This window comes from Podarcis liolepis, assembly GCF_965112155.1.
Source record: "Podarcis liolepis genome assembly, chromosome: 4".
Lineage (NCBI taxonomy): Eukaryota > Metazoa > Chordata > Lepidosauria > Squamata > Lacertidae > Podarcis > Podarcis liolepis.
In genome coordinates, this window is record NC_139558.1 from 91,940,243 (window position 1) to 91,968,004 (window position 27,762).

Sequence of the window (27,762 nt, forward strand, 5' to 3'; positions counted from 1 at the left end):
GTGCGGAAGCGGCAAGACGTGACCCGCACATGCACAGATGCGCCGTCGCATCTTGCATTCTGTTTGGGATGCGAACAGGGCTCCGGAACAGATCCCGTTCATATCCCGAGGTACCACTGTAATCTGTTTGGAGAGAGAAGTTATAGGAAAACAGTTTTGTGGAATAAAGTTTATTTCCATAATCTGTTTGGAGAGGGAAGTTACAGAAAAACAGTTTAGCGGAATAATGTTATGTTGCCTTACTGAACAACCATTCATCTTTGAGGAGCCAGATTTTTAAAGCATCATTATTGCACAGAGATATGTGTGTGTCTTTTTAAAAAAAATATCCTTCCTGCTTCCTTCCTTTATTACACCATATATATTTTTTATTACTTTTTTTTTTTGAAGCCCCATAATTAGAGCACTCTGGACGATGAGCAATTAAAGCAAACAAAATCCATGTGCTGCAGGGGGGAAAGAAAAGCAGATAGCAGCACAAAAATCCTAAAAGCAAACTATATCAAATCAGAGCAGAGCAGAGTTCTGATTTGAGCCTAGCATTCCAGCTACAGTCAAATGATACAATGCAGAGAATCAGAAACCTTCCATGTAGAACTAATACACATCCCCAAACCCCAGCAAGATGCATGGAACAGACCCATTTAAATCAATGGGACTCATTGATCACAATTGATATTGATCTCATACTGACTTGATTTCATAAGTATCATATTTCTAAAAGTCTTTAAAATTAGGAAACTGCTTCAAAAGTCAAATCGAAAGGTCTTCTGCTGACCCAGAAATAATCAAGGTAGGCACTAGGTGAGCCTCTGTTGCGGGAAAACATTCCACAGGTGAGGGGCCACCACTGAAAAGGCCCTATCCTTTGTCACCACCCTATCATTGAGAAGTTACTTGCTAAGGCTGTGTGCTACCTCCAGTGTCACAGGGTGTATGCCTCTGAATAAAAGCCACAGGGGATGATGAGTGACAGAAGACTCTTGTGCTTGAATCCTGCTTTCAGGTTTCCCACAGGCATCCAGTTGGCCACTGTGAGAACAGGATGCTGGGCTCTTCTTCTTAACATCCACAAAGGGGTGCACATGTATAGGCTCAGCCCTAGCCCTAACCAGTGCAGTCAGTACCTACGGGACCGCCTCTCCTGTTATGCCCCGCAGAGGACCTTAAGGTCCACAAATGACAACATTTTGGAGGTCCCAAGTCGCAAGGTGGTTAGATTGGTCTCAACTAGGGCCAGGGCCTTTTCAGTACTGGCCCCAACTTAGTGGAACGCTCTGTCCTGCGGGACTTGACATCTTTCTGCAGGGCCTACAAGACAGAGCTGTTCTGTCTGGCCTTTGGTTTGGACTCGGTCTGATCCTTATGTTTCCCTCCCCTTATGGTCTTGATCTATGGGCTACTATTAAAATGGGGCTGCATTTTAAATTGCATTTTAACCTGTATTTTAGATTGGTGTTTTTCCCCTATTATGTTTTTACTTACAGATAGGTAGCCGTGTTGGTCTGCCATAGTCAAAATAAAAAAATTCCTTCCAGTAGCACCTTAAAGACCAACTAAGTTAGTTCTTGGTATGAGCTTTCGTGTGCATGCACACTTCTTTGTGTATCTGAAGAAGTGTGCATGCACACGAAAGCTCATACCAAGAACTAACTTAGTTGGTCTTTAAGGTGCTACTGGAAGGAATTTTTTTATTTTGACTATGTTTTTACTGTAATTTTACTGGTGTTAGCCACCCTGAGCCTGGCTCTGGCCGGGAAGGGCAGGGTATAAATAAAATTATTATTATTATTATTATTATTATTATTATTATTATTATTATTATTATTATTAACATCCACAAAAGGATGTTAATGTGTAGGCTCAGCCCTAGCCCTAACCAGTATAGTCAGTACTATACATTGTATGTGAAACACCGCTCGCGTGATTTGCAATGGCATCTGTGCCTGTAGGTGCCTCTTTTCCAAGTGGATATCAGGTGTGTTGAAGGACTGGAGCTTACAGATACAATCACCACCCCCTTTTTCATCTCCAAAGGGCTCATTTTGCCTTTGTAAGGAAGAAGAAAGGCCTAGGCTTAGTTTCCTAGCTTCTCCTATGTATTTTTAAAAATTGATGGGCAAGCATGTCTTTTCCCACTGACCCACTGATGCTAGAAACCAAGATTTCTCTGTGCGCACTTTGCATCCTTTCAAGCTCCAAGAAAACAAGTGTTTTCATGTTTAAACTTGCTATGAATGGGGAAAGAAATTTGCAAGCCACTGAAGAAAGAAACATCCTTTTTATTTCCACTTCGCACATTTTTCAATGCACATTGTCGATCGGATTTGTTATTTGGTGGTACTTTACAATATCTGGATTTGAGAGAAACTGGCTTGCTCTGTCCTACTGCGGTTGAGCGTAGGCACAGGGTAGAATCTTACATCTCTCCAGATTCCCCCTTCCCAGTGATTGCTTGCTGAATGCAACCCCTATTTTCCGGCTTTTCATCCTATGCCACCCTGTGTTCCAGGTCCTGAGAACAAGAGCTGAATTATACATCCACAAATACCACGGCCATTCATGAACATCCAAGGCAGCTCAATGTTAGAAGATTCAGGGCACACAAATCAAGTATTTCTGTACATAGTGAATAGTAAAACAATGGAACGCCTTCCCACAATAGGTCATGATAGCCACAGACTTCGGTGACTTTAAAAGAGGATTACACACATTCATGTAAGATAAAGCTATCAGTGGCTACTATTTTTTTTTTAAAAAAATTGGTTCTTCAAATTAAAGTTTTTCAATAGCATATCCAACATACAACATAAAAACAAGATTCCAAAGAATCTCCTGGACTTAATTCCTCCCCTTTGTGGGTCCTATTGTTAGTCATTTCCTCCATCTTTTATAATAATCCAAACCTTTTACATCTCCATTATATCCAAAATTCACCATTAAACTACAAGTGTTATTCCAATCCTACTAATGATTTTAACTGTTTACATTATAAAATTTCCCCATTATAAATTTCCCCCATTCCTTATTAAAATTTTGGTCTTCTTGATTTCTGATTCTTTTGGTCATTTGTTTGCCATTTTGGCATAATCCATCAATTTAATCTGCCAATTTTTCTATGGTTGGGACTTTATCTTCTTTCCGTCTTGAGAGATGCAGAGATCAGCGGCTACTATTATCAATGGCTGTGTTATCTGCTCTCTTTCAGAGGCTGTATGCTTCTAGTTCAGGGGTCAGCAAACTTTTTCGGCAGGGGGTCGGTCCACTGTCCCTCAGACCTTGTGGGGGGGCCAGACTATATTTTGGAAAAAAAGTTACAGATAGGTAGACGTGTTGGTCTGCCATAGTCAAAATAAAAAAATTCCTTCCAGTAGCACCTTAAAGACCAACTAAGTTAGTTCTTGGTATGAGCTTTCGTGTGCATGCACACTTCTTCAGATACTTCGATCTGAAGAAGTGTGCATGCACACGAAAGCTCATACCAAGAACTAACTTAGTTGGTCTTTAAGGTGCTACTGGAAGGAATTTTTTTATTTTGGAAAAAAAGAAAAGAAGAAGAACCTGGTTGGGTAAGATCCTTAGAAGTGTGAGCATAAGCTCTGCATCTGAAACAGGGTTTTCCTACATCAACCCATTTGCAGCTGGCGCTGTCTGAGAATTCTGATGGAAACAGAAATGTGAGCAGAAATGGCTGGTGTTTGCTTATTCATCTCACGTCCAGAACAGAAAGCAATCCAGCAAACACAGTATTCACTGTTGTTGTTTTCAGTCCTCAGGTGATGACCCACCCATTTGAATCGTGTTTCCCTGGAATCACGTGAGGACAACATGATTAATTACATAAAATTGCACCACAGGGAACAGCAAGTTGAATTATGTTGTTTTTGTCTGAAGTCAAACTGCAGCAGAGCGGATGCAGCACTGCACATGCTCAATGGAAATCAATGCCTTCTAACATCCCTAGCTGCAGCCCCTTGGGTAGCTCAGTTGGTTAGAGCTTGGTGCTGATAACATCAAGGTTGCAGGTTCAATCCCTGTACGAGGCAGCTGCATATTTCTGCCTTGCTGGGCATTGGACTGGATGATCCTCAGGGCCTCTTCCAACCATAGTAGTCAACTTTTCCCTTTTCTTGTGAGGAATCCTATTCAGAATAAGGGAATTTCCCTTTTTAAAAAAGGGAAACTTTGACAGCTATGCTTCCAACTCTATGATTCTATGATTCTATTCTGCCCCTGAAGATTTGGGGACCCTCTGGAATTGTGTGGGAAGTGATGTTGGGAAGCAGGAGAAGAAAACACTGGAGATCCGGGGGCCAAAAGAGCCTCTCAATCCAAGCTACAAGCATCTGAGAAGCTCTCGTGCACCCTGCACCATAAATCAAAAACCACTGCATTGCATCACACCGGCTCTCCAGCCTGTTACCTCACTACCTGAACGCTGAGCCACTTATCCTGTCAAGAAAGGAAGCTAAATGGTTTAGGCAAGGTTTTCTCTTAACAAATCCATGTTGGCAATCCATTTTTCCCTGTAGGTGCTTACAAAATTGAATTTCAGCAGTCCTGTTGTCTGACTAAATTTGATTCGAATGCACAGTGCTGCACTCCTAGAGAGTGTTTTGAATGTGTGATGTTTGCTTATGTGCTCACGCAAGGGGGACTTGCAGCTAGGGATGGAAGGGGAACGTCAGTTTTGCTCCTTCCTGTTTCTCATTCTTCCAGTCTTACATCCAGTTCTCCGCATCTTGCAGCAATTGGCAAAACTTAAAAAGAAAAGGAACTCATGAAAATTCACCAATATTTCAGGGCACATTCTCCTGGTAATCACACTTTTGAAAGCATTTTTGTGTATCATTTTCACCAATGTATTTATTTTTAGGCACAATTTCCCCTAATATATGCATTTCTGATAGATTCAGCACTCAGTGAGATCAGAATTGAATTTCTACCTCATCCCTACCTACAAAAACATTGGAATGTACTCTCACTTCCTAACAGAAATATTCCTGTTCAGAATTCCAGCCAGCCAACCATGTTGTCACTATGATGAAGAGAATTCATTGGAAAGTTTGGAAAGAATGAATGACTAATGGGAAGACTTTACAAGAGAATCAGGGTGAATGTTCAATGTTGTATAACCACCCCACAAAGAAATCAGAGTGAATGCTCAATAAAGTTCAGGTATAGTCTGACCTCTGTGCCATGGTGCCAATTTGAATAAAACAAGGGAGAGCGCTGCCCTGCCCCCTGCTGGAAGGTCACTGGGAGGACGGATGGAGCTAAGTGAGTGCAGTCCTGGGTGAGGCCCCCTGATATGGTGGAGGCCGTGCCACCTTCTTCCTTTGCCCAGTGCTTCTGAGGCCTGGGCAGCTGGGCTCTGGGCACAGGAGGCAGCACTGCCTAGACTGGGGACAACACTGAGAGCCTGAGCTTGCCAGGGCATGACAGCAGGCCTAGCCCCCTCCTCTCCCTGCCCCTCCTCTCCCTACCCGGATGGCAGCACTCCCTCCTCTTCCTGCCCAGATAATAATAATAATAATAATAATAATAATAATAATAATAATAATATATTTGTACCCCGCTCATCCGGCTGGGTTTCCCCAGCCACTCCGGCCAGCTTCCAACAAAGATTAAAAATACATTAAAATGTCACACATTAAAAACTTCCCTGAACAGGGCTGCCTTCAGATGTGTTCTAAATGCCAGGCAGTTGTTTATCTCTTTGACATCTGATGGGAGGGCGTTCCACAGGGCGGGCACCACTACTGAGAAGGCCCTCTGACTGGTTCACTGTAGCTTTGCTTCTCGCAATGAGGGAACCACCAGAAAGCCCTCGGCACTGGACTTCAGTGTCCGGGCAGAACGATGGGGGTGGAGATGCTCCTTCAGGTATACTGGACCAAGGCCGTTTAGGGCTTTAAAGGTCAGCACCAACACTTTGAATTGTGCTTGGAAGTGTACTGGGAGCCAATGTAGGTCTTTCAAGACCAGTGTTATGTGGTCTCGGTGGCAGCAGGCAATGGCCAAGTCCTCTCAATGGCAGGAGGCTTCTGAGGCACTGGGTCCAGGCCCAGTCCACTGGAGGGGAGGGGAGAAAGGAGGGTGCCCACTGGGAGAGAGGGAGGTGGGTGAGCAATTGGACACCTTACCTGCACTCTTAGGCAGTGGAGAAGGAGACTGGGGTGGCTAAGTTTGGAGAGGGGGAAATATTTGGGGGGTGGGGTTGAAGGGGTCCTGGCCCCTTAGAATTGGTGCCTATCCCACTGTGTCATTTTCTTTATGCAAGCAAATCAGGGTGAATTTTGAATAAATGATTGGTCTAGAAGAGCCTTATATATTTAGTGGTTGGGTAAGTAGGCTTAGATTTTTTGGTTCTATGATTCTATAACAGTAAAGCTGAACACTGAGTGGTCCCTGACTTCTTTTGACAATAGGAGCCAAATCAGATGCACTAAGAAACAAGAATGCAGATCAGCTTTCTCCATTGACACGTGTTAATATCTGGTGAAACTATTCCTGGAATTGTGGGTGGTGGAGATGGTTCTTTTTTTACTCACTCCAAGGTTTTGCGCACTCCAAAGCATGCAGAACAGATTGCAGGACTGCAGTGGAGATGTCTGCTATTCATACCAATTTTCACACCACCTGCTGTTTCGAATCCTTCGGAGTGAAAGTCTTTGTGCCACTGCAGCAGCCAACAAAACAAATTCACTGTTTTGGTTAAATGGCATTCTATTTCATGGTGCTCATCCTCCTCTAATTCAAGGCTGTCTCTGGTATCTCTTTATTATTGTAAATACACAGGAATGTATTGCCTAAAGTCACTGAGCTTATCTGTAAGAACTATGTTTGGCTATCTAATGGAAAATCATTCTGCAGATGGCAGCTGTTGTAAATCTTTGAGCCAACAGAAAACCAATTAAATGTTAGCTATCTTTTTTTTTCCCCTTCCCCTCCCCTCTCTCTCCTGGCGGACATAATGCAAAGAAACCATCTCATCAATCAAGCAGATGTAAAGTTAATCAGTGCTAGAAAAATAGCACCCAAAATATAGTTATGGACATGTCACAGGAAAATGGAACAAATTGTGTACTCTGGTGTGTGAATGAGCTACTGAATCTCGGCCTGGAAGCAATTTAAGCAAGGGACCGTGCAATGCAGATATGCGCCAGGATCCTGCGCTCTGATCCTCTGCTACCACCTTGGGGGGAGGGGGGACATCAGACAGAAACAACCTCTCAGATCAGGAAGGATCTGGCCCTTGAAATGGTTCTTAGTATCCCTATCTCTTCAGACTCCCCACCACCACAAAGGCTCATGAGGCTAACCCTGCTTCAGTTTGACAAAGGATCAGCACCTTTCCCCCTCTTCCAATGACTCCAGCCAAATTAATTCAGTTCAGTTTGCATTTTACTTGGAAGAATGTGCAACTCAGAAAAGCAGCTACCTTTAGGGTTGCCAAAATGGCCTGAAGTAGCGTCTCCACCCCCATCATTCAGCCCGGACATTGAGGTCCAGCTCCGAGGGCCTTCTGGTGGTTCCCTCCCTGTGAGAAGTGAGGTTACAGGCAGAGGGCCTTCTCGGTGGTGGCACCCACCCTGTGGAACGCCCTCCTGCCAGATGTCAGGGAAATAAACAATTATCTGACTTTTAGAAGACATCTGAAGGCAGCACTGTTTAGGGAAGTTTTAAATGTTTGGTGTTTTATTGTGTTTTTAATATTCTGCTGGGAGCTGCCCAGAGTGGCTGCAGAAATCCAGCCAGATGGGTGGGGTAGAAATAATAAGTTGTTGTTGTGGTTGTTGTTGTTGTTAATTATTATTATATGTCCAGGAATTCCCAGACATGTCCTCTTTTGGGGGTCCTACATGCCCATCTAGGGGTAATTTTACATTTTGAAGCAAATGTCCTGGGTTTGGGGTGTTTTTTTATATATTTAAAAAATGTACATGGGTGGCTTTGGTTAAGGCTCTGATTCAGGTTCTGGTTTTGGTTCTGCCATGGGCAGTCCAAGCTCTAGTTCAGGCTCTGTCTCCAGTGTTTCTGGCTTCGGTTCAGGCTCTGGCACATGTGACCCCAGTTCTGGCTTCTGGCTTTCGTGTGAGAGGCTCTGGTTCAAGAGTAGCAGAGGGGCTAGCATGCAAATGCCCTAAGAAAGCTCAACAACTTTTTGTGTCCAGATTTTTACCTTTTGAAATATGGCAACCTTAGCTACCTTTTCAAATTCACACTGCTCCAAATTTTGTGTGATGCAGTTTCCTGACTGAAAAATGTAAAGAAAGAAGAAGTATGATAGGAAAAGTAAAATACACGCCAGTAATGATAACATTCCAGAAATGCATTTTGTTTTGGAGGGAATTGCTTACAACAACAAAAATGTGCATGTTGTTATTATTTATTGTTTATTAAATTTATCACAGGGTGGTTTACGGCATAAAAGCACAAAACTATGCAACATCATAAAACCAAAACAGAAAACAAAAACAAAGCGTGCCCATGCAAGGAGAAAACATAGTCCTCATATACGCCTGCAAACTGTGCTTGCTCATATATTTAATACAGTCTTACAGCAGTTTATATCCAAAGATTTCTACCTGGTTTTCAAATGTTCAAAACATACAAGTCAAAGAACAAGCATAAATCCAGCAATTTAAAACATGGTTAAAAGTGAGGTTTTAAATATCTAAGGCATTTCAAACTTCTTGATAGTCTTAGATATTTAAATCATAGAATCATAGAATCAGAGTTGGAATAGACCACAAGGGCCATCGAGTCCAACCCCCTGCCAAGCAGGAAACTGTCTTAAATATTAGGAGAAAATGTGCAGAAAAGCGCTTAATGAATATTAGTGGGGACTAAAACAATTTTGAACCAATGCAAAAATGTGGCAAACTCAGTTTAAGACTGGGGGTGGGGGGGGGATGCAGAGAAGGAGAAATGGATAGGTTTGACCATCCGCAGCCACCACCAAACTGCAGAAACATCACCGCACCCAAGGGCTCCTAAAGGAAGCAGCACCCCTTTGAAAGTCAATGCTGTGTTGTTGCATATCAGGGTGGCCTGTCTTTAAAACAGACTCCAGGTACACTCAAACAGAAATGGTTCAAAGTACATTACAGCAGACAAAGAGCGCTGCTTACTCCAAGCCCTCCAGGCCCACACAGACTTCCACCTCCCACTTGTCTCTACAGGAAGTTTCCTCTTCAAGTACTTTGCCCTGAGCCAGGAACCAACGTATATTGGAGCTGATAATCTGAAGGAAGCCAAACTGCTGCTGAAGGTTCAGAGTCTGCTAGCTCTTGGGCCAATATTCAAGATTAGTTGCTCCTGCTTGTAATGTGAGACCTGTTCAGAGCTGTCCGTGGTGCTGATCACTTCCTTGCTCTGATACAGTGGTACCTCGGATTACATACGCTTCAGGTTACATATGCTTCAGGTTACAGACTCCGCTAACCCAGAAATAGCACCTCGGGTTAAGAACTTTGCTTCAGGATGAGAACAGAAATCATGCTCCGGTGGCGCGGTAACAGCAGGAGGCCCCATTAGCTAAAATGGTGCTTCAGGTTAAAAACAGTTTCAGGTTAAGAACGGGCCTCCGGAACGAATTAAGTACTTAACCCGAGGTACCACTGTAGTTATCTTTTGGGGAAGGTGAAACTAGAAAAGAGGTACGGTGAAATTAACTTTAGAGACAACCCATCGGCCAGGAAATTTCTGCTTTGGTGGTGTTGGAGAATATCTCAGGTGTTTATTATGTGCAGATGGGTACACCAGCAAAAACAAGAAGAAAATTGGTTCGTGCGTGGGTTCTTGGACAAACAATTCCTGCATTGCATGGGGCTGCACTAGGTGACCCTTGTGGGTCCCTTCCAACTCTACAATTCTATGATTCCATGATTCTGTGCTTCAGGGTGAGACCCTGCTAGGGTGGAAGGCGAGAATCAGGAAGGAGATGGCTGTTCAGCATTCCAGGCTTGTAGGTTCCCTTCCCTCACCCTCAATCCACTTGTAAAGTGCATTTAATGAGTATTGTTGTAGGTTTTAGGGAAGGGGTCAGCCTGCCTGATGCCCTGAGTTCCTTCTAATCCCTGGGGTCCTGCACCCTGGAAGGGTCAAAATCGGCTATAGGATTCTATTGTTGAACTAGGCAATTTAAGACAAGTGTGCTTACCCCTTCATTGGGCAGGCTTTGTTGCGGACTGGCACTGTCCCCTCTTCACAATCCTGTGGCAGTACAAGGCGGGAGGCCTGGTTGGCATGTGTGGCCTGCAAACTTCTGCACATTGTCCAGGTTGTAGCCTGCCTGCAAATGAGCCAATCTTAGCCAGGATACTGTGCAGGACCTCCCCAGGGGTGGGGTCAACTGTGCCAGCAGGCATCACTTGAGTCCGCGCTTGGAGAATAAATATAGGGCCTGCCCAGTCTTCCTCACCCAGTTTGCTGTTGGCCACCTAAACATAACCAAAGAAGTTTCTCTGTGCCATAGGGCAAATGTCTGGGCCTTTCTTCTTCCCACCTGGCTGGGAAAGCAAGCAAGAGGAGTGAAATTGTGTATGAGCTGAGCAAAAGTCAGGCTTGCCAGCTGAGTCTAGCTTGCTCTGTGTAGGGCTTTCAGCCTTCGCTAGAAATCTAATGGGGAAGCAGGATTTATCAGGGTGTTGAAGCTGTGAGCCCCTCCATCTTATGCTTGGCTTTCATATGTGTGTAAATAAAACCGTCTATCCCAGGCTTCCTCAACCTCGGCCCTCCAGATGTTTTGAGACTACAATTCCCATCATCCTTGACCGCTGGTCCTGCTAGCTAGGGATCATGGGAGTTGTAGGCCAGAAACATCTGGAGGGCCGGTAATGGTACATTGGGCCAGAGATTTGGGGTATAATATACAATATGATGATTGGATGAAATTATGGAATGAAAGGTTAAAATTTACGGCGTGTACTGCGTTGAAGGAAAATGTAATGAAAATGGTTTGTAGATGGTATATAACGCCAGTTAAACGGGCTAAAATGTATAAAACATGTAATAAGTGTTGGAAATGTAAAGAAAAAGAAGGAACTTTCTATCACATGTGGTGGGAGTGTAAAAGGATGAAAGGCTTCTGGGAAATGATATATAACGAACTGAAAAAGATGTTGAAATATACGTTTGTTAAGAAACCAGAGGCCTTCCTATTAGGATTGGTAGGTAAGGAAATTAATAAGAAAGATTATAAACTTTTCCAATACGCAGTAACAACAGCAAGAATATTTCTGGCGCAAAGATGGAAGCAGGAAAAAATCCCAACAGTAGAAGAATGGAGAATGAAATTGACTGAATACAGTGGTACCCCGCTAGACGAATGCCCCGCTAAACGAAAAACGCGCAAGACGAAAGGGCTTTCCGACATTTTTCTGCTTCGCAAGACGTTTTTTTCTATGGGGCTTACTCGCAAAACGAATTTTTTTCCGTGGTCTCCCTTTTTTTTTTTTTTGCCTTTTCTGAAAGGCGCTAAGCTCCTTATCTCTAAATTGCCGCTTATCCGTTAATCCCCTAAGCGCTAAAAGCCGCTAAAAGCCCTAAAAGCCGCTTATCAGCTGTTTTACCGCTTATCAGCTGATCGGCTGATAGCGGAGCTCCGCAAGACGAAAATCCCTGCAAGACGAAGGCTCCCGCAGAACGGATTATTTTCGTCTTGCGGGGCACCACTGTACACAGAATTGGATAAGCTGACAGGGAAGATTCGATACCAGAGAGATCAAAAGTTTATCGAGGACTGGGGGAGATTTACAGAATATCTGAAAAGCATATGTGATATGCACACAACGCTTGTTGGTTTTCAAGAGACTCTGTGAAAAATTAAGAAATATTGTAAAAAAGAGAGTAAGAGGGAAGAGGAGTTTTTAAAGGCAATATTAAGTTTAGAAATGTGTTAACAATAGAAATTTTAATGAAAGATTGGCAGAGAAACTGAGGGAAGTCAAAAAATGATGAATGTGTGATAAAATATGAATTGATTGTATAAAAATGTTTGGAAAATGAATAAAAATTATTATTAAAAAAAAAATCTGGAGGGCTGACGTTGAGGAATCCTGATCTATCCTAAGGACAATGCACTCTCCATTGACCTTCACTCCAAGGAAAACGAACACTGAGTGACCCCAGGAGTATCTCTTTAAAAAAAAAAATTATAAAGTTTCAAATATAACAATAAAAAAAAAAAACATTCCATTTGAAATATACATCCAATTCTAATCTTTACACTTTGAGACTTCCTTCAGTCTATCTGGAAATTTTCATGTTTTCACAATTGTTCACATTTCTTATATCTGTATTGTTATGGGTTTTTTTTTTTTTTTGACCAAAATAATCTTAACAGTTATTATAAAACAATATTTCTTTCCCTTATTATCACAGAGCTTCTTGAAAATCTACAAACGTTAATTGACCTTCACATATATTTTTAATATACTCTGTAAATTTATTCCAGTCCTCGGTAAATCTCTGGTCTCGCTGGTTCCGAATTCTCCTCGTTAGTTTGTCTAATTCTGCGTATTCCATCAACTTCATTCTACATTCTTCTTTCGTCGGAATTTCTTCTTGTTTCCATTTTTGTGCCACCAAAATTCTTGCCGCTGTTACTGCATATAAAAACAACTTCTCATCCTTCTTTTTTATGTCATTTCTTAGTATTCCTAACAGAAAAGTTTCTGGCTTTTTAACAAAGGTATATTTCAACATTTTTTTCAATTCATTATAAATCATTTCCCAGAAACCTCTCATTTTTTTTTACATTCCCACCACATATGATAAAATGTTCCTTCTTTCTCCTGACATTTCCAACATTTATTACTCACTTTGTACATCTTTCCAAGTTTTACTGGTGTAACATACCATCTATATAACATTTTCATAACATTTTCTTTTATTGTAGTACATGCAGTAAATTTCATTCCTTCTTTCAATAATCTTATCCAATCATCAAATTGAATATTATAACCAAAATCTTTGGCCCACTAAATCATTGCAACTTTAACCTCTTCATCCTTAGTATGCCACTCAAGTAATAATTTATACATTTTTGATAAAATTTTAACATCATTATTCATGATTTCTTTTTGAAATCTAGATTTTCCATCTTGAAAACCTCTTTCCAGCATCTCTTTTTTAAACATCGCATTCACTTGGAAGTAGTGTAACCAATCAAACACATATTCTTTAACTTCATCGTATGGCTTTAATTTCCATTTATTTCCTTCTTTTATAATTAAATTCTCATATGTAATCCAACTCCCCATCATATTGATCTTCTTAACACTCATTGCCTCCAATGGCGACAGCCAGAATGGAGTTTTAAATTCTAATAAATTTTTGTACCTATTCCATACTTCAATCAGCGGACCTCGGAAAATGTGATTTTCAAAACCTTTATGCACTCTTTTTTTCTCGTACCATAAATATGCGTGCCAACCAAATCTATTGTCATATCCTTCTAAATCCAAAAGTTCTGAGTTTTCCAACTTTATTTTTTTTTTATAAAATTTTTATTGGTTTTACAAAGTTTTTATAAACACAAACAAAAAACACACACAAACAAACATGTATAATTTCGTGTCCTTTTTTTCTTTAAACCTTACTTCGCCGACTTCCCCATACCTCCCCTTTCTGCATTCCAATTTCCAAAATTATTTCAGCAAATCCTAACACTTGATTTTATCAAATTTTTCCCTTATTCTTTTCTTTTACTTAATCTTTTACAGCTGTAACCCCCATTTTTCCCTAAAACCTCAACATTTTAACATTCATTAATTTTGCAATGTTTCTTAAGATAAATTTTGAATTTCTTCCAATCTTCTTCCGCCGTCTCTTTCCCCTGGTCACGGATTCTGCCGGTCATTTCAGCCAGTCCCATATAGTCTATCACCTTCATCTGCCATTCTTCCAGAGTGGGTAAATATTGAGTCTTCCAGTGCTTTGCGATAAGTACTCTTGCTGCTGTGGTGGCATAGATAAAAAAAAAATCTATCCTTCTTTGGCACCAATTGGCCGACAATGCCCAAGAGAAAGGCCTCTGGTTTCTTAGGGAAAGTACATTTAAGTACCTTTTTCATTTCATTATATATCATTTCCCAGAAAGCCTTAATCTTTGGGCACGTCCACCAAAGGTGATAAAAGGTACCTTCAGTTTCTTTGCATTTCCAACACTTATTATCAGGCAAATGGTAAATTTTTGCTAGCTTGACTGGGGTCATGTACCACCTATAAATCATTTTCATAATATTTTCCTTTAAGGCATTACATGCCGTAAATTTCAAACCGGTGGTCCACAACTGTTCCCAGTCAGCAAACATAATGTTATGACCAATGTCCTGAGAGTTTTCCAACTTTATCCATTCTTTCACCCAGCAAAGACATGCAGCCTCGAAATATAACTTTAGGTCTGGCAGGGCAAAGCCTCCTCTATCTTTTGCATCCATTAAAATCTTAAATTTTATTCTAGGCTTCTTGCCCTGCCAGACATATCTTGATAATGCTCTTTGCCATTCTTTAAATATCGTAACACCTTTAATTATTGGTATTGATTGAAATAAAAACAACATTTTTGGTAGCACATTCATTTTTACCGTTGCAATTCTTCCCCAAAATGACAACTTCATTCTTCCCCACACTTCCAGGTCCTTCCTAATCTTGTTCCAGACTGGTACATAATTATTTTGAAAAAGATCAATACACTGACCCCTGGAGTATCTCATCGCCCAGAGATTGGTTTGGAGCTTACCAGTATGTTGTCTGGTGGCTGGTAGGCAGCAACAGGAGAGATTGTTTGCCCCAGGGTAGCAGCCTTTAGCTAGACATGTCTCCCCACCCGACCCCTTGGTGCCTTGATGGGTTCCTTTTTTGCTTATTTGCTGCGGGGCTAACTAGTGTTCCTAACACATATCTAGTGCGATGTGTGGGCATTTTGTGATTATTATTATTATTATTTGCTTTTTTGATGGATTGCTTGCATTTGTTGCATCTTCCTTTTCTATTAATATGCTGCTTACTGCCTTTGGGCCAAAAGAAGAAGAAGTAGTGTTATATAAATAAAGCATAACATAACACAATGCCTAGCATGACACAATATCTGCTAAAGCACTATCTGTCAGAGATCTGGCAGCTGTTGTGGCGTGAGAGGCAGCTTCTGTCATAATGATGTGAGCTGCAAACAGCTTTAGGTAAAGTGAACGAGACTGGACTGCCAGATAATGAATGAACTCATTAACCTCTGTGACATCAGCGATAGATTGGCGTACGCGGTGGAATGGGGAGGGCCCGGCGAGCGGAATAACTGGAATAGGAGAACTTGCCACTTCCCTGGGCAATAGGTAATTGCTGGGCTTTCTGGAATCAAACCGAAGCCTTTTAGAAAGTGACATTTGTTGCACAACACTTCCACGACCCTCCATGTTTGTCTGCCCATCGCCACGGCTTGAGGCAAAGAAGAAAACTGTTCTTAGGGAAGGTTGTGCAAGCTGATAGGCGCAGCTGGTTTATTATTTTAAAGACAGAGCCGAAGTGCCTTCCATGAGCAGCTGCTTGGGCCCTGAAAGGGAATATGCCCAGTGCTCTTAGCAGTGCCAAATGCCTGGGTTTAGCTGACATTTTAATTTCCCAGACAGCCTCAGTTTTATTCATTTATTTGGGCAATTCCTATACAGTGGACCCTTGGGTAACATAACTTTCAGGTTGTGAACGCAAGTGTATACTTCCGGGTTTCATTGTGCGCACTTTGAGCATGCGCAGAAGCACTCCACGCACCACGCATGTGCACAAAAGTGCTCTATCATGCCGCATGCATGCACAGAAGCAGCACCACATGTTGCAGACTTTTTGGGGTATATAAGGACACCCAGAACAAATTAAGTTCGTATCTGGAGGGTCCACTGTACTGCCATTCGCACAAGCCATAGGGCAGTTTGCAACAAAGCCAAAGGAAATAAACAGAAAGCATAAAACCCATAAGCGGGGTGGGGAGGAAGGGAAAGGGTGAAATGGAGTGGCTGGAATCCTGAACAGCAGAACTCCATACTGCGACATTTTGTTGCAGGTGCAGTGTATATCCTACATAACTCTCATTTTCACTTCTCACTTCCTCCTGGGTAAGGGTCACAAGCATTGCCAACATGTCACCCATGGGTGCCAGTGTGCCTCCCATTGCCTCCTACAGTGCCTGTGGAAAGTATTAGTAAATATCTCCTCAAAAATCCACAATGCACAAGTGGCTTTTTATCTCTTCCTGCCCAGTTACTTTTGGCACTTTTTTGGCTGCTCCTATATGGGACAAGTCCCCTTAAACATGCCCCAATTTCTTCAGATGCCAGGATTAGACACCCACCCGCCCTTCCATTCTGAGAAGGGAGGTGCAAAGAACACCTCTCTTTGAGTGAAAATGGCTGTGGCAAGAGCAGTGACATTTTTTCCATTGACATGTGTAAGGCATGCCCACATCATTTTGTAGTCTCGTGGCTTTTCCCACTCATTTAGGTGTGGCAGCCATACCTCCACGGCAGCCATTTTGGGCGGCCTGTGGCGGCCATTTTGGGTAAGCCTCGTCCTCTCAGCACCAAGTTTATGTCTTTTGCATGTGACACTTTTTCAAAATTCCAACTGTGCCCACTAGTCCAAAAAGGTTAGTTTAAATAACATAAATAATAAAATTTTATTAAAGCTTTTTTCATAATACAGTCAGATAAAAGAAAGTAATCTAAATAACAGAGAAAGAACGAGAAAAGAAAAGGCGTTTGTTTAGAGCAGATTAAGGGATTAATTAGATGGGATTCTTTACTCTTTTCCTGGCAGCTCTTTTTCCACTCCAAACCACCCACCCACCCACAACACACAGCTTTTTCAGATTTAGGGTTCCTAGACCTGTGATTCTTCCCTCACAAATAGGTGCTTGGAACAGTGCAGGAAAAGAGGAGAATGAGAGGAGATACGATAGCCATCTTCAAATCTCTCAAGGGCTGTCACATGGAAGAGGGAACATTCTTGTTTTCTCCTGCTCTGAAGAGAAGGACTTGAACTCATGGCTTCAAGTTACCAAAAAGAAGATTCCAATTAAGCATTCAGGGGGGAATTTTCTGACAGTAAGAGCTGTTCGGCAGTGGAACAGACTCCCACAAGATGTGGTGGACTCTCCTTCCTTGGAGGTTTTTAAGCAGAGGTTGGGTGGCCATCTGTCATGGATGCTTTAGCTGAGATTCCTTGCATTGCAAGGGGGTTGGACTAGATGACCCTTGGGACCCTTCCAGCTCTAAGATTCTATGATTCCAGGAATAGGTGAAGCAGGTTAGCAAGTGAAATGTGAACAGTAACAAGAAGGGAAAACGCACACCCCTTCCCTCCCTCTGCTGCTTCTCCATTCGAAATCACAAAGTGCCCCTTCTTGAAACAAAATGGCCGCCTGCAGTGGGTTATACTCATTTTTATGTAACGGGCACTTAGGCCCTCCATCTAGCCTATATGGATGTAGGACCAAGTATAGCTGCAATTAAACGCACTTCAGCGAATGGCACCATTCCCAATTTAAAACCGTTATGTAATGCTAATTGCCGTGTTCTTTCCGAGTGGGTGGCAAAATGGAAGATAACATAAAGAATACAAAGCCATGCGGAGTTTTTTTCTTCTCTCCATAATAAAAAAACCCCCATAGCACTAAAGCGTTCAGACTTGCCCCCTTTTTTTTACAGCAACAATAAAGAAGCCTTGTAATTCATATTTTGTCAGAAAATGGCCTGTACACTTAGTTGCCATGGTTACTTGATACAGCTCTGTAGATGCTGTTGTATACCGGCAATCAAGCTCCGGGTACAAGTGTTAGAATTTCTAGGGCAGTGATCGGGAGACAAAGGAGACCTACGAATTTGTTTCCTGCGAGCCACAAACCTTATTGTCAAAACAGCCACAGGCCAATGCGGTAGGGTGACTATAATGCTCTCTTTGAACAAGCGGGATCTTGAATTTACGAATCTGCATTTAATCATAGAACTGACAGGCTGACTTGGAGAAAAGCAAGAAAGTCTCTGGGCACACAAAGAATGCTTTCCTCCTGAGAGCAGTAATGCTGGTTTTCTGGAGCAACTTTGAACTTGCAAAATTTCCAGACATTTCTCTGCTACTTTACGTTGCCTGGCTGGTGCCCTTAAATTCTGGTAATGCTTCTTGCTTGCCTGAATGGAGGATACAGAGGGATTCGTGTGTAGAAACTACTGTACAGGTGTAATAATTATATATTTATATGCATTGCTCCACCCACTTTTGCCTCTGACCCCGCCCACCACTGGCATGTGGTTCCTGGAAGCTTGCCTAGAAAGGAATGCAAGACTGGACAAGGTTCTCCAACCACACATCAGTGCCAGCGTCAAAAGTAGGTGCAGCTATAAAAGAGTCACCCCTCCTTTCAGTATCCAGTCTATTTCTCCATCTAGCCCAGAAGACCCTCCTTCTCAAACAGACAGCAACTCTCCAGGTCTGTCTAGATTAGGTTGTCCACCTCTGCCCTATCACGAAATTCAAACCCATTGTCCGCAGACTGTGTAGTCTGCTGAAACCTTGGAACTCCCTGCATATTGGCATCAGTCAGGCTTTTGTATGTTGGCACCCATCAGTCTCGAGAGGCAATGGAGTGCGCCTCTGGGGGTGATGTCAAACTGCTGCTGAACCACTGTGGCTCCTGTGACTGCAGAGACTTGTAACTCATAACTGCATTAACAGCAATGATGTTACCTCTCTGGGGTGCAAGCCTGGGTGGTGTGTCTGGAGGTCCTGGGCTGCCCAGATGACAAGACTTCATTGTATTCTTTTCAGCAACTGCTTAGAACATGTTTGTTTAGGCAAGCCTAACATGTATGAGGGATGTGGGTGGCGCTGTGGGTTAAACCACAGAGCCTAGGGCTTGCCAATCAGAAGGTCGGCGGTTTGAATCCCCACGACGGGGTGAGCTCCCGTTGCTTAGTCCCTGCTCCTGCCAGCCTAGCAGTTCGAAGGCACGTCAAAGTGCAAGTAGATAAATAGGTACTGCTCCAGCGGGAAGGTAAACGGCGTTTCCGTGCGCTGCTCTGGTTCGCCAGAAGCGGCTTAGTCATGCTGGCCACATGACCCGGAAGCTGTATGCCGGCTCCCTCGGCCCACAGAACAAAATGAGTGCCGCAACCCCAGAGTCGGTCACGACTGGACCTAAGGTCAGGGGGCCCTTTACCTCTACCTTTACCAACATGTATGAGTTACATGGGTGCCTCTTTCGCATCGCCTATCTAGTTTGATATTGTTTCGAACGTTTTTAAAACACCTGTTCTTTATGGAGACTTTTAATGTTTTATTTCCTATTTCTGTCAACCATTTAGAGGTTTCTTTACAACAAAGTGGGATATAAATGTTTGTTAAATGGATACAACAAATGGTTTGAATCCAGACTTAACGAGCCTCAAAGTGACGCGGTTCCAGATTTGTCAATTGTGTTAAAATACTATCTTTTGTACAGCAGCGGTGACCAGAGGGACCGAACAACACAACAGGAGCAAGGCTATAATCACCACCCTCATCATCATGGTCGTCACTCACCAAATCCATCATCACCTTCAATCACATTGTCATCCTCATCACCAGTTTCTCACATGCATACTGTATAAGGTAGTCCTACCTTGATCCTTTATACATCCTTTATACATCCAGAGAGAGAGGTTGGGTTGGGTTGGGTTGGGTTGGGTTGGGTTGGGTTGGGTTGGGTTGTAAGAATAACAATATCACATTTTTCACAAGCCTGGGACATCATCACCATGTTCTGTGGCCAAGGTTTTTGTAACTCCCTTTGCATAGGGACCAGGGAATAGGTATTTTAAATGAGAAGAAGATGGGGATGATCCCAAAGAAGCAGTGAGGTTCCTCTGGCCCAGAGTCTGAATGTAGCCCTCAAGATTCTCTCCAGGCCTGGAGAGGATTCTCAACCCCCTGCCCTGCCTCACATTCCCCTTGAGTGCTTTTCCCTGACTGCAGTGCATCCTTGAACCCTGAAAATACCTTTAGCTTGCATGGAATGAGAATAGAAAGGGGTTTGTGAGTGTATCTAGAAGCTAGCCCACTGTTCACAGGTAACGTTTACATTAATTGCTCCTCCCACTTTTTCCTCCGACCCCACCCACCACTGTCATATGGAAAAAAGTTCCCCAGCCCTATGCTGAAACATTACAGCACCTCAGTTATTCTCCCCACCCCATCTTTTTTCAAACCTCTATTATTATTATTTTAGAAAGTCAAGTTCCTGTAGACTTTTCAGAGAAACACGGAGACCCTATGAATCTTCAGCTAAGTCAGTATGCGTTCGTATTACTGCATCAGGCTGTCGTCTTCTGCTATTTGTTTTTCAGCAGCCGATGAAGTCATTTCTCTTACTTCATTCGCCATCACTTGCGCTCACTGCTTGGTGGTCGGAAAAAAGGCTGCAGCAGCTTCATGTGCAACTCACCCCAATTCAACCTCAGTGCATTTGTGAAAAGGGCTGCGTCCATAAATGAGGACATTAAGGACCAGGCCTTGAATCAATAGGATGAGGAAGAGTGGAGCTCCTACAAGGGTTAAATGTTTAGGTCACCGCTGCTTGCTTCTTTATGGCATTTGCCACCCTCTATATCATTTATCCAAGTTTACACTGCAAAGAGAATACTAGCAAGATATACAATAAAATAATACGCAGGGTGGCTACATTCTTCCTTCTCTGTCAGAGGCAGCATGCCTTTGAATGCCAGTGGCTGGGACCCATGAGTCCTGTTTTCAGACTTTCCAGGGGTGACCTGTGTTGAGAACAGGATTCTGAACCAGATTGTCCTTTGGTCTGATCCAGAAGGGCATTTCTCATGTCCTAAGTGGCAGAGCACAAGGGAGAGCAAAGTGATCAAGGAGATAGACCAACTCCCATGAGAAAAAGTTGCAACATTTGGGTGTGGGTGTTTTTTTAGTAAGAAGTGACATGGTAGAAGTGTGCAATATTATGCAATGTGGATAAGGAGAAACCTCTCTCATTCTAGAACTTATGGGTGTCCAATGGACAGATTAAAGACACCATACATAGTTGAACTATGGAATTCACTCTCCCACAGGAGAGCATGGTGGTCACCAACTTGAATGGTTTAAATAGAGGAGTAGGCAGATTCATGGAGGATAAGGCTAAAAATGGCTACTATTCCATTTGGCCATGTTCTTTCTCCACTGCCAGAGGCAACATGCCTCTGAATGCTGGGAATCCCAAGTGGCAAGAGTCGTGTCTTGTTTGCGAGCTTCCCATAGGCGCCTGGTTGACCATTGCTGAACTAATTGGGTCATTGGTTGGATCCAACAATAAATAACACAGTTAAATATCAGCAGTGGAAACTTATTTATTTATTACATATATATACCACCTTTACCTTCCAAGGAACTCAAGGTGGGGTACATGGTTCTCCTCCCCCCATTTCATTCTCACAACAACCCTGAGAGGTAGGTTAGGCTAAGAGATAGCAACTGGCCCAAGGTCACCCAGTGAGCTTCATGGCTGATTGGGAATTTGAACCCTGCCCTCCCAGGTCCTCCCAGGTTATAACACTATAACCATTACTGCACCCGCTTCCTGAAGAGAGCACCAAGGGGTCTTCTGGTCCAGAGCCAAGCATATTTCCTTTCTGTCCATTCCCCTTGAGTGTACTGACTGCCCTGGGAAGTAGGTGCTGGGAAGGATGAAGTCTCTGGTGTAGAGGCTGCTTGACCCTTAAAGGAATTTGTTCAGGGGCTGCTATGCTTGGGGATCCCAGTTTGGGGGCATCTGACTCAAGATTCTCCTCCTCCTCCTCCTCCTCCTCCTCCTCCTCCTTCTTCCTCTTCTTCTTCTTGTTACTTTACTCACAAAAGTGATTCAAAGAGCCTTGCAACACAATACATCTCAGTGGTTGGGACTCGGGCTTGGTGTTGAGAACCTTGGTCTGAGTTATGGAATTTGCTACCACAATTCTGAACCACAATGTATAGTGGAGTAAAAGGGGATCAGAACATTTCATGGAGGTTAAGGCTATCAGTGGCCACCAACCCTGACGGCTGTGCTCTGAATGAAAGTCACTGGGGGGGGGTGATGACTGGAAGAGTCATCATCCTGCTCATGGGATTCCCATAGTTATCTAGTTGGCCCCTGTGAGAACAGAACGCTGGATCAAATGGGCCTCTGATTTGATCCAGCAGGACTCCTCTTGTGTTTTTTTATTCACATTCTTATGGGTTCATCATTTCTGGGGCTTGTGCCACTGGTCCTTCTGGTTTATCTGGCCACTTGTCCTTTGGGTCTGATTGCAGGGCTGCTGCCCAGGATTAGGTTCATGATATGGTACTCTCAGCCAAGTGTGTTAGGTGGTTAAATAAAGGAAACCCAAGATCTTACTGTATCTGTGTGACAAGGATGAGGCACCCCCTGCAGCAGCTTCCTTGTCCAGCCACAGCTCTTGTTTGGCCAGGGTCCCCTTGCTATTCCCAAGGACGCATGCCAATAATTCTCTTCAATGATTCACAGCAGCCCCGTCCTCACAGAGAGTATGCTCCTTTTATTTATCTTTGCAGTGATGGCTGGGCAGACAGATACGATGTGACAGAAGGATACCAGCGCGAGGCTGTTGGCGGAATAACAATCAAGCTTCAGTCTCCGGATGTGAAATGGTTTGATGATTATTACCTGCAGCTTCAGCCAGAAACCAACCACCGAAACCCGTGGTTTCAGGAATTTTGGCAACACCGTTTCCAGTGCCGGCTGAAGGGATCCCCTCAGGAGAATACGAAATTCAATAAGACCTGCAGCAGTAAGCATCTTTATTCTTACATGTCTGTTTATTTGAAACCAATGAAGTCCAAGCTGTTAATTGCTTCTGGGATTATGGGAACTGGAGGAATCAATGTCAGGATGAAGGTATGGTGATGTTAAGTGTCTTTTGTGCCAATGAGCTGGGGGCAGACTCAAACAACAGTTTCATGTGGTAACAAAAAGGTTGAGCATAGTTTCTATTCTATTATTTTTCTATATTCTGGAATTTGGTTTTGTTTTGCGGCAGTTGTTCTTATTTTATTTTATCTTGTCACACACCACTTTGATGGCCTCAGGCTGTGCAGCGTTTTACTAATTTGTAAAATAAACTTATAAATATAAAGTATCAGTCAGATACTTTTCCGCTCTTCCAGCATCAGAGATTATTTCATTTCTAACTTAAGGGTTAGCTCTGATACTTTCAAAAAGTCAGCTAGCCAAGAGGGGTATGGGCGGAAGTGTTGCTTAGCAACCAGCGTCACATGATGTTCACTGAGGTAGCACATGCTCTGATTGGCTATGTAGTTCAGAGGGGGTTTCCCTCTGTATATTTTAGTTGATTTTTTCCCCTCCAATGTACAAGGCCTGAACTAAGGAAGACAAAACCTCTCTGTTCCCTTCTCCTCAAATTGCACACTGTTTTCAGTTTGCTTGGTAAAGGGTCAACAGGACTTTTCTCGGAGGACTTCATTTGCATTATTTAAGTGACTTTGCTAACAGTGATAAATATAACAGAGCAGTAAATGTCAAGCCCGTATGAGCCAGGGTCATGTTTAACAACTCACCTGCTAGCATTAGGTGACTAGGAATTCCCTGCAGGTGAGTGAGTGGGGCAGTCGCAGAGGGGCTGATTGCCCCATCTTCCCCTGCCAGCTTGCTTGGTTTCTGTGTCATCTGCAGAAGACAATCTTCTTGCGTTCTTCTGTTAAAGAGTGAAGACAATCGAAGCTGGCGTGCACACACACTCCACAAAACACCTCACTTGAGATGGAATATTTATTTTTATGATAATAGAATGCAGGAAACCATCTTCTTCTTGTTGTTGTTTAGTCGTTTAGTTGTGTCCGACTCTTCATGACCCCATGGACCAGAGCACGCCAGGCACTCCTGTCTTCCACTGCCTCCCGCAGTTTGGTCAAACTCATGCTGGTAGCACTGTCCAACCATTTCGTCCTCTGTCGTCCCCTTCTACTTGTGTCCTCAATCTTTCCCAACATCAGGGTCTTTTCCAGGGAGTCTTCTCTTCTCATGAGGTGGCCAAAGTATTGGAGCCTCAGCTTCAGGATCTGTCCTTCCAGTGAGCACTCAGGGCTGATTTCCTTAAGAATGGAGAGGTTTGATCTTCTTGCAGTCCATGGGACTCTCAAGAGTCTCCTCCAACACCATAATTCAAAAGCATCAATTCTTCGGCGATCAGCCTTCTTTATGGTCCAGCTCTCACTTCCATACATCACTACTGGGAAAACCATCTTATCCTGAGTCAAACCATTGACCCAGCTAACCTGGGGTTGTATATATTGACAGTGGGTCTCCAAGTGTTCAGACAAGGGGCATTCCTGGCCCTGCCTGGAGATGCTGAGGATGGAACCTAAGACAGGCAAAACACGGGCTCTGTCACTGAGTTATGGCCCTTCCCCAGTTGTATACAGCCTGTGACTCACTCAGTCAAATCCAGACCATTTGTTATGCCTGCTAGTCCACTTGCAAGCTGGGTAGATCTCCTGGTGTCATTGTAGGCTTGAGAGTGTAGCAACAGGGAGCTTCTCCAGCAGCAGCATGTATTCTCTTGCCCTTCATCCGGGGGTGAAGCTAACATGGAAACATACAGCCTCTTTCTTGTTGGAAGTTTTAGCCGTCCTTAATTCAAACACTTGCTGTTGCCTCTACTAAGTGCATTGATTTTCTGCCCGGCCGAAGCGTTACAGAGAAGGAGAAGTGTTCAGAGTTATTCACCTTGATTCTCAATGCTTTCGGCTCCATGTCAGAGGAGAAGTCAGGTGAGGCCTATGGAGTCCCAGAGAAACAGATAAAAACAGCAACGCTTAGCGCCATGGGAGGAAGTAAAGGAAGGGACTCTGTGCCATCATTAGGATGGAGAAATGGACATGGGTGCATTTAATGGGGTGTGCTGATTTTAAAGGATCAAACAGCACTTTGGAGAAGTTGGCCCTGTGTCCAGGACTGATGAAGTTAATCAATACAACTTGATGTCTCTTGCAGCAACTCAAAACAGATAATAAAGGCCTTTCTTGTGTGCCTCCCACAGACATCTTTTTAATATATAATTTTTTTTTATTCAGTTTTACACTACATATTTAAATTCAAACATTAGACATAATCATCAACATTTAGGATTCCCTGAACCCTTAGACTTCCCTTCTCCCTTCCGTGGCTTCCATTTTCAATCTTTTTCAACTGCATCATATATTTTCTCTATTTTTCTTAAAATAATCCATTTTTACCTTAGTTTTTAGTACATTACAAGCGTTACTCAAATCCTGCCCAAGTGTTTAGCTGTTTACAGTGTTCTCTTAGGTAATTTGTAAATTTTTCCCATTCCTTATTAAAGTTTCTCTCTTCCTAGTTTCTGATTTTCCCGGTCATTTTCGCCATTTTGGCATAGTCCATCATCTTCATCAGCCATTCTGGTTGGGACTTTATCTTCTTTCCATCTCTGGGTCAGTAGTATCTGCACTGCTGTTGTCACATACATAAATAATCGTTTCTGCTCCTTTGGTATTTCTGCACCTAAAATTCTTAGTAAGAAAGCTTCTGGCTTTTTCACAAACATTATTTTAAACATTTTTTTCAACCCATTGTATATCATTTCCCAGAATGCTTTTGTTATCTTGCACGTCCACCCACAGACATCTTATTGACCACTGTGAGAACAGGAAGCTGGACTAGACTGGCCTTTGGTCTGCTCTTGCTGGGCACTTGATCTTACATTCCTAACTTTGCTAGGACCACTGAAACAGTGACCAGCAGTGTGTCTAACCCCATGAATCTTCTCCTGTACAGATTTCCAACCTTACAACTGTTAATGGATACAGTGGTACCTCAGGTTACAGACGCTTCAGGTTACAGACGCTTCAGGTTACAGACTCCACTAATCCAGAAATAGTACCTCAGGTTAAGCACTTTGCTTCAGGATGATAACAGAAATCATGCAGCGGCAGCGCGAGGCCCCATTAGCTAAAGTGGTACCTCAGGTTAAGAACAGTTTCAGGTTAAGAACAGACCCCCAGAACGAATTAAGTTCTTAACCCGAGGTACCACTGTACAAGACTATTCCCAGCAGGGATTGTGCTGGCAAAACAGTAGCCAGCAGGATTAAAATCTCCACTCACAGAGAGTGGAAGGTTCAGTCCTGCTTTCTGCAGTGTGTTTGGGAGCAGTGGAAAGGAGGTACAGTGTCTCGTTGTTTTTCCCTTTTAAATTAACCTTTTAATTTCATTTGATTGATTAACCTTTTAAAACCTTGATTGAACATGAGGTCTGGCCCTTGGATTGATTCGGGAGGCGGAGGTTGGCCCAGGTCAAACTGGACCCAATCTGAAGTCCTGGATTAGGCCCTGAATCCGATCCAGTGGGTGGGGGGAGCATGCAGACCCATTACAATTATTTAAGTAAAAAAAAAAAAACACCACTCGCAAGTGGCATCTGGTGTACCATTCAAGACAGTATCACAATTTAAGCAGCACAATAGCTTTGCAAGAATGGCACAAGAGGCAGCTTCTCAAGGAGCTCATAACCCTTCAGAAGAATCAAATTAAAAAGCAGAATGTACCTGTGGAGAAAAAGAAAACACTGGATACAGGTAGCAAAGGATGTACCTGCTAGTATTAGGTGACTAGGAATTCCCTGTAAGTGAATGAGTGGGACAATCAAGGAGGGACAGATTGCCACATCTTCCCAGATCCTCCTTGTGGACTTTTTGTAGGTTTCTGATTGGCTACTGTGAGGTGATGGACTAGATGGGCCTTAGACCTGCTTGAAGAAGCCTTCTGCTTTGCTCCCCTTTGGTCAAATCCACAATAATATTTTGCAAGTGAGGTAGCCCCCCCCCCATTCTGTGGGCTGAGAGATCAACCTAGTTTTGAAAAGCACAGGTTTGTAGCTCAGCTGAATCCCTGGTAGTGGTTGGCTTCTGTGAAGTGTGGAAACAGGCCCATTTCAATTTAACTCTTATTCACTTGAGCTTGAATTGTCTGCCTAGAAAACTATCACCAGGCCACCTGCAAAATTACACAGCACAAATCCCAGTAGATCAAAATCATCCGGCTCTTAAAAGAAAATTGAAGAGAACTGTACGCCATAAAATAGATTTTTTTCACGTGTTTTTTTAAAAAACCTACCAATGTTGTTTCTGGTTCAAGTTAGATTTCTGTTAAACGACTAGTATAATTAATTACACAGTGCATGCACACTTAATTCTGGGGGTGAATACTTTGTTAAAAGTTTTGCATATTGCAACATAATTTACTGCTCAGCATTCCACTTAATTTCAATTAGAATGGATTTTCAGTGCAATCTATTCTCACAGCTATTATGCTGATTATTCTTAATTAGGAGGAGAAATTACCAGAACAAAAAGGTAATATGCCGTTTCCTTCCTCCCTTCCTTCCTCCCTCCCTGAAGGTTTCAAGTTTTCCTTGGGTAACAAATGTCCCCTTCTCTCGGGGGGGGGGGGGGCAGACAGCTTGAATTGCTTCCACATCAAGGGTTGCTCAGAGTACACCTGTTGAAATCAAGGGGCCTAAATTAGTCATGGCTATTAAATGGGTCTACTCTGAGTAAAAGCTAGTTGACTGCAACGATTAGGAAAGATGTGTAAACACTTGTTTTGTGACATTTGTATTTATTGCTTTATTGCATGTGTATCTTAACTTTCTCAAGGCAGCATGCCTACTCCTCCCCACATATTATCCTCACA

The 27,762-nt window shown here is 43.0% G+C and overlaps 1 protein-coding gene across 5 annotated transcripts in view; it reads left to right on the forward strand.

Annotated features, from left to right (window-relative positions):
- Positions 1-27,762, forward strand: part of GRM5 (glutamate metabotropic receptor 5) — a 285,964-nt gene that overhangs the window by 197,461 nt on the left and 60,741 nt on the right. For all 5 annotated transcript variants that reach the window (XM_083499274.1, XM_083499275.1, XM_083499273.1 and 2 more), the window contains exon 4: positions 22,588-22,823. In XM_083499274.1, coding sequence (XP_083355400.1) covers positions 22,588-22,823 — 236 coding nt within the window. The remainder of the gene's footprint in view (positions 1-22,587; positions 22,824-27,762) is intronic.